The 16,683-nt window shown below is 36.2% G+C and overlaps 1 protein-coding gene across 1 annotated transcript; it reads left to right on the top strand.

The window, feature by feature from the left end:
* Positions 1–1,631: 1,631 nt before the first annotated feature.
* On the top strand, positions 1,632–12,481 carry LOC126815894 (protein RRP5 homolog). The gene is made up of 9 exons (XM_050541932.2): positions 1,632–1,707; positions 2,644–3,198; positions 4,303–4,419; positions 5,443–5,508; positions 5,903–6,087; positions 6,627–6,795; positions 9,611–9,764; positions 10,541–10,706; positions 12,278–12,481. Exons 2-9 carry the CDS (start codon positions 2,668–2,670, stop codon positions 12,447–12,449), a joined length of 1,560 nt encoding a protein of 519 aa, XP_050397889.1. The 5' UTR covers positions 1,632–1,707; positions 2,644–2,667; the 3' UTR covers positions 12,450–12,481.
* The last annotated feature ends 4,202 nt before the right edge of the window (positions 12,482–16,683 follow it).

Below are 16,683 nucleotides of genomic sequence, written 5' to 3'. Positions count from 1 at the left end.
TGTAAGGTCACATGTTCATGAAGTATGAAATAAAGTGCTGGTATAGACCTTTTCATCTTTTATTCACAATTTGTAAGGTCACATGTTCAAATCATGATGCTGACGATCAGGGGCTAAGTGAGAGGGACGCAATGACGCACTTTGCCTCATGGTTGTAAGTTTGTGCACCTCCTTGAGTTTTTGCACCCCCTTGCAAATGGCAAAAAAATGCTCGATAATTAGAAGGTCTAATGTTTGCTTCCTGTGTTGGTCAAGAAATTTCCTCAAGATGTTCTGGTGTGGTTTCCCACTTGTCAGATACATGTCTAGATACATGTACTTGTACTGTGTTGAGGTCCTGTGCACACAATGGCATGCACGTTAAAGAACCAGTGACAGTCCAAATTTAAAATACGTGAAGGCCTTAGTGCCCCTATCTAGGCAAAAATTTTGTCATAGCATGCTGTATGGCAGGGGAAGAACGATCTAAGTCATATTTTTGTCTTTCGTCATAAAAGGCAAAACAGACTTTTGGACGGGAATGCTTGATGCAAACAGAACAACGAGTGGATTTTATTACAACTTCAAAATGATGTTTAATACAAATCATAATTACCAGTACAACAACTGACTTCCACTTTTCAGCCAAATTAAGGTCAAATAAATATGATGGTCTTGTATTTGTCCAGGAGGCTCTGTCAGAAGGGCCTTGGTTCGATGTGACTCTGATCGTTTTTACCTGAAATTGATTGTTCCACAGAAACCTTATACAATTTGCTACCAGATGGCGCCATTAACTGGGGTTCGTTCAAAAAGTGACTTAGATCGTTCTTCCCTGGGGCTCTTCATATGTCAGTTTTTATTAATATGGCAGCTGGTCAATATTCCAATACCGTAACTTATAAATTAATGGGTCTTGCTGTCAAGACAAAACAGGAAAAATGTGATTGCATATAATTGATACTAGGGGCCTACAGTTTCCTAATCTGAAGTGATAGCAAATTGTGGAAGATTCGTGATCAAATTGGGTGATTTTCAGCAATAATGTATTATTTGGCTAGGTTGATTTCTGCCAGGGTTTCAATTTTTTATCCCAAAAACGAAAATCTATCTTAATAAGGGTGATACATGAAAACTACTGCTGTTAAATTTAGAAAATATTTGCCATTATTTTATTATCTCCCTTTGTCACAATATTCAGATTCAGAATGCATTTAACAAAAAGAAAATTAAATAAATATCTAGGAATATTCACAGAAAACATCTATGTTCCTTTTGAAAAATTCGCAACTGCCTTATGTCTTATGAAAAATTTTGGATGTAATTAATAATCTTGAAAAGATTTGCGCAGACACGAAATGGGCTCTGAATTTTATAGGGTGTGTTAATTGTAAAAGACACCGCTAGGACCAAAGATAACTTCATTGCAAAAGATATCCAATATGGCTGCGCCCATGAAGCATGGTTAAAATCTATTTAGAAGGTAAACACACATAAAATTAAAATAACACAAGTCTGTTTATAAATTTCATATGCATCAACAATACTTAGATAAAATTTTGGATGTAATTAATAATCTTGAAAAGATTTGCGCAGACACGAAATGGGCTCTGAATTTTATAGGGTGTGTTAATTGTAAAAGACACCGCTAGGACCAAAGATAACTTCATTGCAAAAGATATCCAATATGGCTGCGCCCATGAAGCATGGTTAAAATCTATTTAGAAGGTAAACACACATAAAATTAAAATAACACAAGTCTGTTTATAAATTTCATATGCATCAACAATACTTAGATAACAAGAGTGGCAAGAATTCATTCAAATACAGTCCGTTTATTAATTAAAGCCTTCTATAAAATGATTTTCAGTGTCACAACCTGTTACCTGGTGCCAAACTCCTTCATTATTATGCTAGAATCAGTGGCGGCGCCAAGGGTTTTTTTTGTTGGGGCTGGGGGAGGGCTGTAAAGTGGGCATTTGCCCTCCCATAAATCTGGTCTGCCCTCAGTTTGTCCCCAATAAGTTTTACGGTGATTAAATCCCACATTCCCACTCAGTCATATACTTGCGTGTTGTCGAGAGTCCGAGTGATTTCTTACCACTGATGGCTAGCATAGATTTTAGAGTCCCGTAAAGATAAAATATATATGAATAGTTATATCACATGTCACCATCATACAAGCCATACCATACCTTAGTTTCCTGATTCTGAGTAATAGTAATTATGTGTCAAAGCATTAAAGAATCCACATGTTTTTGCTGCTACTAGGCTAGCGTTTCGAAATCACTAACTTCAACATGACCAACATTGCATAGCCTTGCTGGATAACTATGTGTACGTTGGAGTGACCCCTCTGATTAGGATTTATTTCACCTTTTTATAATGGTATTCGCAAACTGATCGCATGGACTTTCATGTTACATTGATGACAAAATCCACCACCCAGTTTTGGCGACCAAATACAGTACATTTATATGTACCAGCAGGCCTTCTAAAATTATTTCTTGTGAATTGTGACAAGAGTGCTGGTGCTTTAATATGTGGCCCAAAACTATTTGGGTTAGGTCCACCTGTAGTATAGCTATTTTAGAACTTACACACAGTAGAAATATAATCTTACTTTTATGTACATGACATCTTTTTTTATAATTGCTTTTTCAGAATTGAAGACATATTTTGAAAAATATGACAAAAAATAAAACTAATAATAAACAGAAGGTAAAAGGAAATCATTTGAAATCTGAACAGAAAGAAAGCAAAAAAGAAAGCTTGGGGAAACCATTAAAAGCAAAAAAGAAAAAGAACAAAAAATTGAAAACAGAAATGGTGGAAAGCAAAAGTTTATTTCCTCGTCTCGCACATACAAAACTAAAAGACAAAGATACGCTGATAAAAGAAAGTAAAACGAAAAAACAAAAGAATGACAAATCAGAATTGACACCTGTGCGGAATGAGAAACAAACTCAAAGTGATAAAAGTGTGTTTGAAAAGAAAACAAAACACAAATTGAACGATACAGAAGAAAGTGATAATAGTGAGGGGGTTATATTACCGAAAAAATTTAAACTTGAAAAGAAAACTTTAAAAAAAGAAAAGAACAGAAAACAATTTAAAAAGAAAAGACAAGAATCCGCTAGCAATCAAGGTAGACCATTTCCAAGTACAGGTACTCATACATCACCATCTGTTAGTCATCAAACATCTTCTATAAAACAGGTAAGTCTTAAAGGGGCATTAGGTAAGATTAAATAAAGAGCTGATGTGACGGAAGGAATACGGGGGTTGCCGTTTTTGCGTTTACAGTTAAAGGGAGATGTAACAACTGTTTTGACACCACTCCTGGTTACGTTATAAAACCGGAAATGATGTCAACCACATCAAATCAAACCCCGCAATAAAGTGTGTATTCCTATTCCTAAACGATGTTATTTTTTATCTCCACAGGTTAACCCCATGATTGGAGTACCGACAGTATGATGTACATATGTTTGTACCCTTGCTAACCTACCTATGCCAGTTCCCCTAGACCAGTACTTGCCCAGTGCATAGTGTAGTGTAACACTGACAGTTCGCGCTATAATTTGTTAAGAAATAGATAATGAAAGCAGAATATGCTGAAAATTTCATTCAAATTGCTTCACTCTGAACCGAGATATTAGCGATTCAATTTAATGCTAGCCTCGATCGTCATTACTACCATTGGTATGATAATAAACAAAGTCTTGATTACTCAATTATCCATTTTTACGTTAACTTATCTATCACAAAACGTATTCATATTCCACTAAATATTGCAGATAAACGATGGCATCGAGACTTGATTATGGTCTTGATCAGTTAATTAATGTCTAATTAATAATTAAGATAATATTTAAGGCCTAAAGAAAGACCTGAAATGGGCAGATTTAGCTCATGCATAATGTTTATAACTGAGGCAAAATATTGTACATTTATCAAATAGAAAATGTTTATACATATACTTTTATATGTGAGCTCTGTGGCATTATTGATAAAGATCCCCAGTTGTATGTGACATGGAGGAGGATCTCCTCTCCAGCATCCTGGGTTTTCTCGGGTCCTTCGGTTACCTCAGCTTGCTAAAGACCCATAAACACACAAGCGAATTATTGAAATAAAATTGAAACATATGTTAGTTCCGAAATGACCTAGTTTGTGTCGAGTGGAGGTTAAACCCCCCCTCTCTCTCTCTCTTTCTCTCTCTCTCTCTCTCTCTCTCTCTGGTCATATCCACGGTGTACCTTTCAGGACAATGGCTCATTGTTATGAGATTTCATGTAGAGTAATTTATTGTATTTACAGGATGTGGCTAGATTAAAAGTATCAACAGGTTTTAATTGGGATAATCAGTTTACCCTACCAACAAGTAAAACTATAGAAGATAGTAGCAGTGATGAATCTGATGATGAACAGGAGAAGGTATTGTCTTCTATGTATATATATTGGTGGTGGGGGGGGGTACTGCTAGGGTTGGGCGATATACCCATTTTTCGGTATATTATGATAAAATCATCAGCGATTTTTCATATCAAGAAACCGGTGTATCGTGATAGCCAAAATAGCCAAAATTGTAGCGGTAGGATTATCATGTCCCAATATGCTATATCCTTTGACAGTTTGAAATAAGAGTAGACTGTAGTGCCACTGTCCAGGCAACATTTCCCTTTTAGCACACTGCATGGCGTATGCCCGACTTCATTAGCTGATTAAACCCCAATTCATTTTATTTTGAGATGTTAAACTCCTTTCCTGTCCAGTTTAAATATTTTCTGGCGTGGTTCCCCCTTGTCAGTGGTACATAAAAGAGGGCCTGGCAAGGGACAACATATAGTCGTTCGGATGGGATGGAAAAAACTAGGTCCCGTGTACACATTGGGGTACACATAAAAGATCCCTCAGCAGATGGAATTCGATATAGGAGTAGACCGTAGTGCCGCTCTCTAGGCAAAATTTCCCTAATAGCACACTGTATCGTGTATGCCCGTCATTAGCCCAGTCAGAGCAGAACAGTAGGAAATTTAAATATATTCTGTGTAAGTATATTTTCTGAAATCCATATATAATTCCATGATTTATTTATAGAATGGCTATACTTATAACTTGTCTACGATATCACCAATGGTGGAAATGGATGTAAAACTCTAGGAACAAATGAACGATCATATATGGATTTCAGAAAATATACTTACACAGAATATATTTAAATTGGAAATGAAATGAAAAGGGTTTTATAGGATAGCTACATGTATAGTTATAGGGCTAGATGGATGTTAAAATTTAGTTGAAACTGTATTATTCATATTTTTGCAATATCGTACAGCCCAATCCATATATAATGTCATTATTTATTTCTAGAATGGCTATACTTATAACTTATAGGGCTAGATGGATGTTAAAATCTATGGAGCCTTTGTTTTATTATTATTCATATTTTTTTTTCAGAAAGTAGAAAAGACAAGAAATGAAATAAGGTTAGAAAAAAAAGCAGAGGAGAAGAAAATTTATGAGGTAATGAATTATTTTTATGTTAAATAATAATTCAAATATTTACACCGTAATTTAAAATGATGTCAATCTGTTTCACAGACGATTGTGAAAAGTCTTCTTATAGCTCTGTAAAAGATGATCGCCTTCAACATATGACGTCACATCACGGGGCGTCAATCATTGGCTCAATAGTGTGTGTATTGTTTACATAAGACGTTCTAGTTCGGGCAGAATGGCACCTTTTATTCGTTTTACATACCGATTTACACTAAAATAGGAAATAATTTTTACCTACAAATACTTCAAACGTCTTTATTTATTTTTCTAGTATAAAAAAAAATGTTTTATAATTTAATTTGTCTGATCAAAAAAGTTAATATTTATATGGTTTTCATATTTTTTTTTCTAAAATTAGGTTGAAAAAAGACGTTTAGAAGGTGATGATGAACCACAAACAGCTGATGATTTTGATCGTTTAGTTCTACAATCACCTGATAGTTCGTTAGTATGGACACGTTATATGGCGTATCATCTAGAATGTACAGAAATAGATAAAGCTAGGGCTGTAGCAGAACGAGCTCTTAAAACAATCAGTTTCAGGTGAGCTCTTTGTACCGTTGAATACAGATTAAACATCCATAAGTGTACAAATGTGTTGTTATTGATGTGTTCCCATTTGAATATTGTTCACAATAAGAAGCAAAATAAATAAGATATTTTTACAGGATCATTTTGTTATACGAAAAACTAAGTGATGCTTTTTCCATGGCGCTCAGTATATAACACTGGCTAGCCAATGAAACAGTCTGTTACGGCAAGTTTTTGGCGTGCGGAACTGTGGGTAAACCACTAGAAACGTCAACGCTGATTTTACTTGTCTTTACTGCACTAGGATCTGGAAGAGTTGTTATATAACCTGCATTCTGGATGATGTGAGGGATTAGCCAATGAAACGGTCTGTTTGTACAGTCTTTGATGCGACTTTCCACTACATCCAGTCAGATCTTCAGATCTTTCAAGGCCATCAAAAGTATGAAAAATAACGAAACGAAATATAGATTTGTATTTAAAACGAATCGAAATATAGTTCTGTATTTTAATCATATTGAGCATATTTTTAACATGTGTTTATATTTCAGAGATGAACAAGAGAAGTTGAATATTTGGGTAGCGTATTTAAATCTAGAAAATATGTATGGTACGTCAGATCAATTAGAAGAATTATTTGAAAGAGCTAAAACAAACTGTGATTCCAAGAAAATACATCAGAGGATGATCAGTGTTTATGTTAGGTCGGAAAAATATGAGGTATGTTGTAAATCTCTTTTGTCCTTGAAATGAAATGGGGTTTAACGTCCTACTGTTCTGCTCCAACTGGGGTAATGAAGATGGGCATACGCCATACAGTGTGCTATGAGGCGAAATTTTGGCCTACTCTGATATTGAATTCCAACTGCCAGGGGATCTTTTACGTGCTCACCAATGTGTACACAGGACCTTGGTTTTTCGTTCCATCCGAACAACTAGATAGCTGTCCTTGTCAGGCCCTCCGTCTTGTACCACTGACAAGGAGAAACCACGCCGGAAAATCCCGATGAACCTTCTCTGCCAATGCAGGGATCGAACACATGACCTCCAGGCCAGCGAGCCATTGTCTTACCCACTTACCCACCGTGGTTCCCTGTTTTGTCCTAGAAGCATTGAACGTGTCTTTACTTTTTACCCTATGACGTCAGACATTTAATTAACCAATCAGCATTGCTGTTTATAGAGGGTTACCCATACTTCTATGTAACTCACACCAAAAACTTGCCATAACAGAACGTTTCATTGGCTAATCCCTCACAGACCGTGTCATTGGCTAATCCCTCACTTTAACCAGAATGCCGGTAATATAACAATTCTTCAAGAGCATAGTGTAGTAAAGACAAGTAAAACAAAATTTTGAACTGTTAAAACACAAAACGAAATAGGATCTGTATTTTAATCCGCTAAATGAAGCGGGGGTACGGCCAATTCCATTTTTCAATGGTAAACACAATATGTTATGCATATGTTTTAAACGAGCTAAATCGCTAATATTTGTGACCTAGAAATTGACATAATTGGGTCGCAACGCATATAATAATGTAATATGAATGGAAATAAACTGATTTACATTCAATCGTTTCCGTTTTTACTCTAATTTCAAAGCACTTATGTTCGGCGAAATACGCCAGAAGTCTCAATTGAATGACAGTCTTTAGCATCTGGTTATTCCAGTCTACACCGAGGATATTTATTATGCATGCTCTCCAGATAAGAATATGGCGTCACCATTTGGCATGACTTGTGGAATATGTTTAGCCCTGTTCTTTGTGTCCCTGGTTCCAAATGGTGCTGAAGCGCATTATGGTGCACGATTTGTGTACCGATGGTAAAATGTTTATTTTGTCTTGAATATTGGATATCAGAAGCCTATCTCTTCCCTGTAAGGTCACAAGACCAATATTGATTTGAATTGACAAATAATTTGTGTTTTCAATGTCGAAGATTTTTGATGATATTGAGTTAGAGACTTAGCTACTTTAATAATTAAGTAGTAATCTGTATTAGCTTAATCTGTATTAGCTTGATAACGTTGAGAAAATACTCTCTGAAACATTGTCTTAAAATACACTAGTATTAGCTTGATAACATTGAGAAAATACTCTCTGAAACATTGTCTTAAAATACACCAGTAGCTGTTTTCCATAAGTATGTGTTTTTGTTGTTAATCATTAAGTACTTGATATTATCCAGTTGGAATTAACAAGTTGTACCTGTTCCACACAGCAACAATAAGAGTTAGTTCCCCTTAAACTTACACCAAGGGGATACTGGATTGAACGTTCCAGAATTGAATTATCCCAATCCTGAAAATAGTGTCAGTCGAGTGAAATTAAGAAATTATCTCAACCAACCAGGACAGCGGTGCTTAGTTACCTCACGATTCTACTCACACCACCTCCCTTGTCGAAACTGACAAAACTGTGACAGTATAATGAATGGAAGGGCAGCAATATTTTTGGCTAAAACAGTTTTTGGAAAGGGAAAGCAATGGAAGCTAACATCTTGTCAACATTAGACCAGTCGGTTCAGTAACATTAAAGGAAATGAAATGAAATGAAATGGGGTTTAACGTCCTACTGTTCTGCTCCTATACTGGGCTAATGAAGACGGGCATACGCCATACAGTGTGCTATGAGGGAAATTTTGCCCGATCAGCGGCACTATCGCCTACTCTTATATCGAATTCCAACTGCCAAGGGATCTTTTACGTGCATTCCAATGTATACACGGGACCTCAGTTTTTCGTCTCATCCAAAGGACTAGACAGCTGTCCTTGTCAGGCCCTCCGTTCTGCACCACTGACAAGGGGAAACCATGTCGGAAAATCTGGATGAACTTTCTCGGCCAATGCAAGGATCGAACACCCGACCTCCAGGCTAGCGAGCCAGCGTCTTAACCACCTGGCCACCGTGGCTCCCAACATTAAAGGGACTATCCCAATTTGAACAGTCTCAAAAATAAAAGTCAGTGTACGTATCAAATTTAAGCGCCAAAATACAGAGGAATGGTGTATTTACCATGTCTTAAAATTTTAGCTCAAAATATTAAGTTGTTTGGACATGAACGTCAAAACCTCTTATCCGGACACGTAATCCTTTTAAGATTTCGGGTCAATTTTTGTCGTTGGGTGACCTGATAATCGATTGCCATTCATTTAGAGTTCTATACAGTGCTTGACCCAAGTGCTGTATTTGATAACGAAAGATAAATTTCACCTACACGTTATTTTTATGAAGTAAAAGTCTGGTTTTATCCAAACACCATATTATACAGCTTGGGACACTGGTGGCCATTTCTAGATGAAGACTGACGGATTTAAGTTGTTTGAAAACGTATTGTGTATATTGAATTAGTTGCTTGGCCCTAAGTTTTAGGGCCTTTAACACAAAATAAGGCAGTTTTGTTCTACTAAAATATAATCGAGATTGGCCCTTTAAACTCCATTTCATGTTATTTTCCATCTACTACATGTATGTATTTAAAGAAAGCTTCTAGTCCGCTTTATTTTTTGAATTTTTATTTTATCTTGCAGGAAGCTGAACAGCTGTATAATGTGATGGTCAAGAGATTTCACACAGATAAACAAATATGGATGAATTTTGTTCAGTTTTGTTTCCGTAATAATCGGTTAGATACGGGAAGAAAGTTACTACAACGTAGCTTTAAATGTCTGGAAAAAAAGGAACGTAAGTTGATCAAACTGTATAGTACGTTTTTGTTATATTACCATAATTCTCAAGTAAGGTTTGTGCACATTGTTTATGTTACGAGGGAACTAAGTGGGTACGACGCTGGCTCGTTACCCTGGTGTTCGATCCCTGCATTGGACAAAAAAGTTCATCAGGATTTTCCAACATGGTTTCCCCATGTCGGTGGTGCAGGATGGCCTGACAAGTACAACTGTCTAGTCATTCGGATAGTACGAAAAACAAGATTCGGGTGTACAATGCACGTAAAAGATCCCTTGGCAGTTGGAATTCGATATAAGAGTAGGCCATAGTACCACTGTCCTGGCAAAATTTCCCACATAGCCCAGTCGGAGCAGAACAGTAGGACGTTAAACCCCATTTCATTTCTTTTTGTGGACAGTACGTGCATGACCTCAATTAATTGGTCAAGACTTAACGAAAAATGTTGTTGGACACCACTGCATCAAATTTAGTTATTTATTTATTTATATAGATGTTATAATGTGTACTTGTATTTGTGGTTATTTATTTATAATGTGGTTAGTTATTTATTTATTTATATAGATGTTATAATGTGTACTTATATTTGTTGTTATTTATTTATAATGTGGTTATTTATTTATTTATATAGATGTTATAATGTGTACTTATATTTGTTGTTATTTATTTATAATGTGGTTAGTTATTTATTTATTTATATAGATGTTATAATGTGTACTTATATTTGTTGTTATTTATTTATAATGTGGTTAGTTATTTATTTATTTATATAGATGTAGAGATGATATCTAAGGTAGCTCAGATGGAGGTTAAATTTGGTGATGGTGAGAGAGGTAGAACTATGTACGAGAATCTTGTTGCTAATTATCCTAAACGATTAGATTTATGGTCTGTGTATATAGATATGGTGAGGATATTGGGAGATTTTGATGGAGTCAGGTACGTAACATCATCTTCACCAAAACCCAACTGTCATATACTCCTTTACTAAACCAGCTTATTCATATTATTAAGGAATAGTGGTCTGAAACCTTCTTAAGTTCTTTGTGTTAATTGAGTTACTTCCCTTGATTAATAAAAGGCTTTGATCCTAGATGAAATTATGGGATGGAGTGACCTGTAAAATGGCTGTTTTTAATTAGTCCATCTGATTATCATAAACAATCCAGGCCATCTTGTGGCCTATACACCCCAATACCCAACATATACCCGTTCTTACAACACGATATAATACCAATACACTAAATATAACACTGTAATACGGGTATTATTTAAAGATACATTATGGGAAATTCAATAACGAGTTGGCAGTTCTCATTATAATAGTTAAAAACTAGATAAAAGGCAATTTGCTGAAAATTTCATACAAATTGATCCACTATGAACCGAGAACTAAGCGAATGAAATTTCCGCCTAGCCTCGATCATCATTACTAAAGTCAGTACGATAAACAGCATAGTCTCAATTATCCATTTAATCGTTAAATCGTGAAGGAAAGTTATGCAGTAAATCGGCTCACAATCCACTAAAGATCGCAGGCTAGCGATGCCATCTAGAGTTGATTATGGTCTGGATAAGTTAATTAATGTCTAATTAATAATTTAGAAAACATTTCAGGCCTAAAGAAAGACCTGCAATAGACCGATTTAGCTCTTGCATAATGTATCTTTAATCTTGTGTATCTAGCACTAATTTCTTTCACATTCATTCAATATCAGATCTTTGTTTAAAAATCGTTTAAAATCCTCAAAAATCATCTAATTTGTACTTGTGTCCAGTTTAAAGCTGACTGATTAATTCTGATAATGAGTGTCTTAATTTACAAGTATTTAATTTTATGTATCAGTGTTTAAAAATTAATCATTATACATCAATAATCAATTGGGTTGTTTATTTTTTAACAATGATCAAGAAATTAAATGGTTGTAAATTGTACACTCATTATCAAAATTGAATAGTCAGTTTTAAACTGGACACAAGTACAAATTAAGTGATTTTTGGTGATTTTAAACAATTTTTACGAATTTTTAAACAAAGATTTGATATTGAATGAATGTGAAAGAAATTAGTGCTAAATACACAAGATTAAATGATACACTGTTCTCATAACATAAACGGGTTGGATGGCCGAATAGTTAGCATGTGCGCATTGTATCATAAGGTCTGTCATTGAGTCAACTGGCATGGTTTCGATTCCCCGGTTGTATGTGGCAAGGAGTAGGGTCGGTCGCCTGTCACACCTCATGGGTTTTCTCTGGGTTTGTGTCGAGTGGACGTTAAACTCTATCACTCTCTCTCAAATGACCATAGCTTAGTAACTGATTGGTCAAATTGCTAAAAAGGCAATTCAACAGGAATCCTCAATCTGTATTAATTGTGACATACAGGTATTTTATTGGTGATGACGATATTAAATATTTTAGCTTTATAAAGTTGTAAAGATGGCTTGGAACCCAGGTAGCCACAAATCTGACATTACATCTAAACTCTTTCTTCTTTTTTTTCTCCAGAAAATTGTTTGAAAGAGCTTTATCACTTAAGATGAATGCTAAGAGAATGAAGTTTATTTTTAAGAAATACTTGGATTTTGAAAACCAATATGGCAGCCCAGATAAAGTGGAAGAGATTAAAGAAAAAGCATTAAAATATGTTGAATCTAAAGGATTTTATGATGAATTATAACTTCTAAACTCTTTTTACAGCAAAAATAAAAATTTGAATAAAATTTGAAAAATAGTTTTGTTGTTATCTAGAATATATTATCTATATTGGGAGCCACAGTGACTGAGTGTGTAAGATGCTGGTCGCAAAAGTTTAATCAGGATTTTCCAGGAAAGTTGTATGGCTGAATGGTTAACGTGTGTGTGTTGTATCATAAAGTCTGTCATTGAGTCAACTGGTGTGGTTTCGATTCCCTGATTGTACTCAACAAGGAGTAGGGTCGCCTGTTCAACCTCGTGGGTTTTCTCTGCACTCCGGTTTCCTCCCACTGCTAAAGACTCCTACGCGCAAGTGAATTATTGAAATAAAATTAAACCATGTGTTAGTCCCGAAATGACCTGGTTTGTGTGGAATGGACATTAAACCCCATTTCTCTCTCTCTCTCTCTCTCTCTCTCTCTGGGGGGTTGGATAGCCGAATGGTTAGCATGTGCAGCATGTGCGTGCTGTATCATACGACTTGTCATGAGTCAACTGGCGTGGTTTCGAATCCCTGGTTGTACGTGACAAGGAGTAGGGTCGCCTGTCCAACCTCGTGGGTTTTCTCCAGGTCCTCCGGTTTCCACCCACTGCTAAAGACCCCTACGCGCAAGTGAATTATTGAAATAAAATTAAACCATATGTTAGTCCCGAAATGACCTAGTTTGTGTCGAGTGGATATTAAACGCCATTTCTCTCTCCCTCTCTCAGGATTTTCTGGCATTTTTTCCCCTTGTTAGTGGTGCAGGATGAAGAGCCAGGGAAGGACAGCTGTCTAGTCGTTTGGATGGGACAAAAAACTGAGGTGCCGTGTACCCATTAGCGTGCTTGTAAAAGACCCCAAGACAGTTGGAATTCAAAATAATAGTAGGCTTTTGAGATGCATTTGAAATTGATCAAACGTTTTAAAGATAAATGTATTCCATTTTTCAGTGGAAACCTTTTCTTTAAGAGTTGCATGTCTGGCCAAAAGGAGCCAAGTCATAGACGCAGTTTTTGAAATACAAATTAGAAATGAAATGAAATGAAATAGGGTTTAACGTCCTACTGTTCTGCTAATGAAGACAGGCATACGCCCAAAATTGTGCTATGGGTGAAATTTAGCCCGGGCAGCGACACTATGGTGTACTCTTATATCGAATATCATCTGCCAAAGGATCTTTTACGTGCACACTAATGTATACACAGGACCTCGGTTTTTCGTCCCATCCGAACCACTAGACAGCTGTCCTTGTCCCTGGATTGAAAATTTGTTAACATTTGGCATTCACAGTAAACAGCTCAGTGCCAACTATAATCTTTGCTAAACTCCTTTGATGGACGTCTTTTTAATCCAAGATTGTAGAATGTCATCATTTATAGTGTGACCAGATAATGATCTCTGTCATTATTTCTTTGATGTAAGAATGTTATTTCTAAATGATTCTAGATCAAAGTAGCCTAATTAATGTTCCTCACACAAACAAGTCAATGTGATTAAAAAACAGATCTTACAACTTTCTGTTTGTATACAATCTGATTAAAATACAAATCTAGATTTCGCTCCGTGGTCGTATATTGTCGTCGCCCCCGTCCGTCTGGCGTCCACAATAGCTTGTGGACGCTCTAGAGGCTAAAGGCCAAGAACATGTTGGGGAGTTGGGTGGCCGAATGGTTAGCACCATCATAAGGTCTTTCATTGAGTCAGCTGGCGTGGTTTCGATTCCCCGGTTGTACGTGACAAGGAGTAGGGTTGCCTGTCCAACCTCTGGGTCTTCCGGTTTCCTCCCACTGCTAGCGAATTATTGAAATAACATAGAACCATATATTAGTCTAAAAATGGCCTAGTTTGTGTCGAGTGGAAGTTAAACCCAATCTCTCTCTCTCTCTCGTCTGTAATAACAATATTAACAACCGATAAATCAATAGCTTTAGGATTATCTGGATTGTCAACGTGGATATTAATATCGCCTACGTTAAAAAATCAACTTAATGAGGTAGACATTCACTGAATAAAACAGTTAGGTTTCTAGAGAGTCTGTTTTCATGTGTCGCCCACGGCACAAGTCGACATAAAACCTGAATCAGGTGTAATACTATGATCTTTACGACCATATTTGATCTTTAATTAATTAATAGATTCACACAGTGTAGAGAAGTCTTGTCTCACGTACTCAAATTAAAATGAGTGATGTTTTGACACATAAGAGCCCAGATAAAATTTAAAATTCTTGTCAACACCTATAAATCAGTAATAATCAAAACAGTTCCTAATTATATCAGCAGTGAATATTCGCTAGGCCGCTACAATCACTGATAAGGATGTCATCAATGCAGCTTAATGAGTCTCAAATATTAACTTTTTTCCACCGACAAATTAAATTCTAAAACATTTTTTGATGTATTAGAAAAATAAATAAAGACGTTTGACGTATTTGTATTTAAAAATTATTTCCTATTTAGTGTAAATGGGCATTAAAATGACTAAAAGGCAGCATTCTGCCCGAAGCAGTAACGTCTTGTGTTAACAATGCACGCGCCATTCAGCCAATGATTGACGCCGCGTGCTGTGGCGGCTTTTCACTACGGACAAAGGAACAAATGGTCATGTCTTTGCACTAAAATTTGTATGAGGTTGACCACCAAAATTTTGAGATACACAAACTTGAAGAAGCATAATAAAAACATGTAACTAGTTGCCGTACATATCACCGTAGCCACCCTGGTAACCCCGTTATCCTTCCGCCTCCAAATCATGAATATTTACCAAAACCTGGCAGAAAATGTTAATTCAAACCCTCTTCATCCATTCTAGACCAAAAAATCAACAAAAAAATGGGCATGCAAAAGGGGAGAAAAGACACACAGAGAGAATTGCTATAAATAGACGAACTACAATTTGATGTTGGTCTGCCTCCATATAGGACCGTCACTTCCTGGAATATGGCCCCTGATTGTGCGAACAATCACATGTATGTTTATACCGAGCAATCTCGGTTTCTGTGCATATAGGACCGTCACTTCCTGAATTATGGCCCCTGATTGTACGAACAATCACATGTTAGCCTTTGTGGACCCTATAGATGCCACAGTGTTTATTTTATGGTAAAAAAAAGTTCACTTATAAATATCAAAGTTACACCATTCCGCCGGTCCTGCAATCTGCAATAACTTGGAGATACTGAACAGAATATTGATATTCCTTTTACAGAGATTCATCTTTCCTAGTATTATACTCAAAAGCGATTGTTGTTTATTACAGATTTAATGTCCAATACAATAAATATGATATTATGGACAGGTTGATTTAATTAAATTACTTACACTTGTTAAAAACACAAAATAAAAAAAAAGGTCCTTTGATTCCAAAGTTTCTTAAAGCACACTTATAAATTCGCTGTCGTGAGAAGAGAGGGCGGGTCATCTCCCTTTGTCATAATAAAGTTAAAACAGGAGGTCCAACTGACTGATGTTTGGCGTCATCATAATAGATTAAGAACACAGTGAACATATTTGTGTGTTGCCTCCCCTAAAAATCACCTACTTAAAGTAATATATCATTGTATAAGTTTTCTTGGTCACCCGACCTATTTTCGACAGTTGTCTATTTATCTCACAAAAGGTTGATCATATTCTGTACATTACATAAATTTATCATTTTCGTGACTATAGAGACCGACACATGTAATAATATTCCAGACAGCCATATATCTTTTCCTTCATATATTACAGCTATCATAATACGGCTATATATATTGGTTAAAGAGCGCGGTTGGATGGTCGAATGGTAAGCACGTGTGCGCTGTATATCATACGGTCTACCATTGAGTCAACTGGCGTGGTTTCGAGACCCCAGTTGTACGTGACAAGGAATAGGGTCGCCTGTCCAACCTCGTGGGTTTTCTCCGGGTCCCTCGGTTTCCTCCCACTGCTAAAGACCCCTACGCGCACGCGAATTATTGAAATAAAATTGAACCATATGTCAGTCCCGAAATGACCTAGTTTGTGTCGAGTGGACGTTAAGCCCCATTTCTCTCTCTCTTTCTCCCATAATGTAAATTAACAATACCACAATCTGCGCGTTGGTCTCAAGATTAGTTTTAAATTATCGCGACCCTTGTCATAAGTTCAGCCGCTTTCCTTCCCAAGTTTGTTTATATGTTATAAATCTAGTTATCATGATAATTATACACCGGGGAATGTTTCAATTTACCGTCTCCTTGCTGTCTTCATTCATG

The sequence above is a fragment of the Patella vulgata genome, chromosome 3 (assembly GCF_932274485.2).
Source record: "Patella vulgata chromosome 3, xgPatVulg1.2, whole genome shotgun sequence".
In the NCBI taxonomy this organism is placed as follows: domain Eukaryota; kingdom Metazoa; phylum Mollusca; class Gastropoda; family Patellidae; genus Patella; species Patella vulgata.
The sequence above is the reverse complement of the archived record's forward strand: the minus strand, read 5'-3'. Positions and strand labels throughout refer to the sequence as shown.

Coding starts and splice junctions, on each gene's coding strand:
- LOC126815894 (XM_050541932.2), top strand. CDS start 2,668: ATGACAAAAAATAAAACTAATAATAAACAGAAGGTAAAAGGAAATCAT. Junction 3,199..4,302: donor AAACATCTTCTATAAAACAG/GTAAGTCTTAAA, acceptor TTGTATTTACAG/GATGTGGCTAGATTAAAAGT. Junction 4,420..5,442: donor CTGATGATGAACAGGAGAAG/GTATTGTCTTCT, acceptor TTTTTTTTTCAG/AAAGTAGAAAAGACAAGAAA.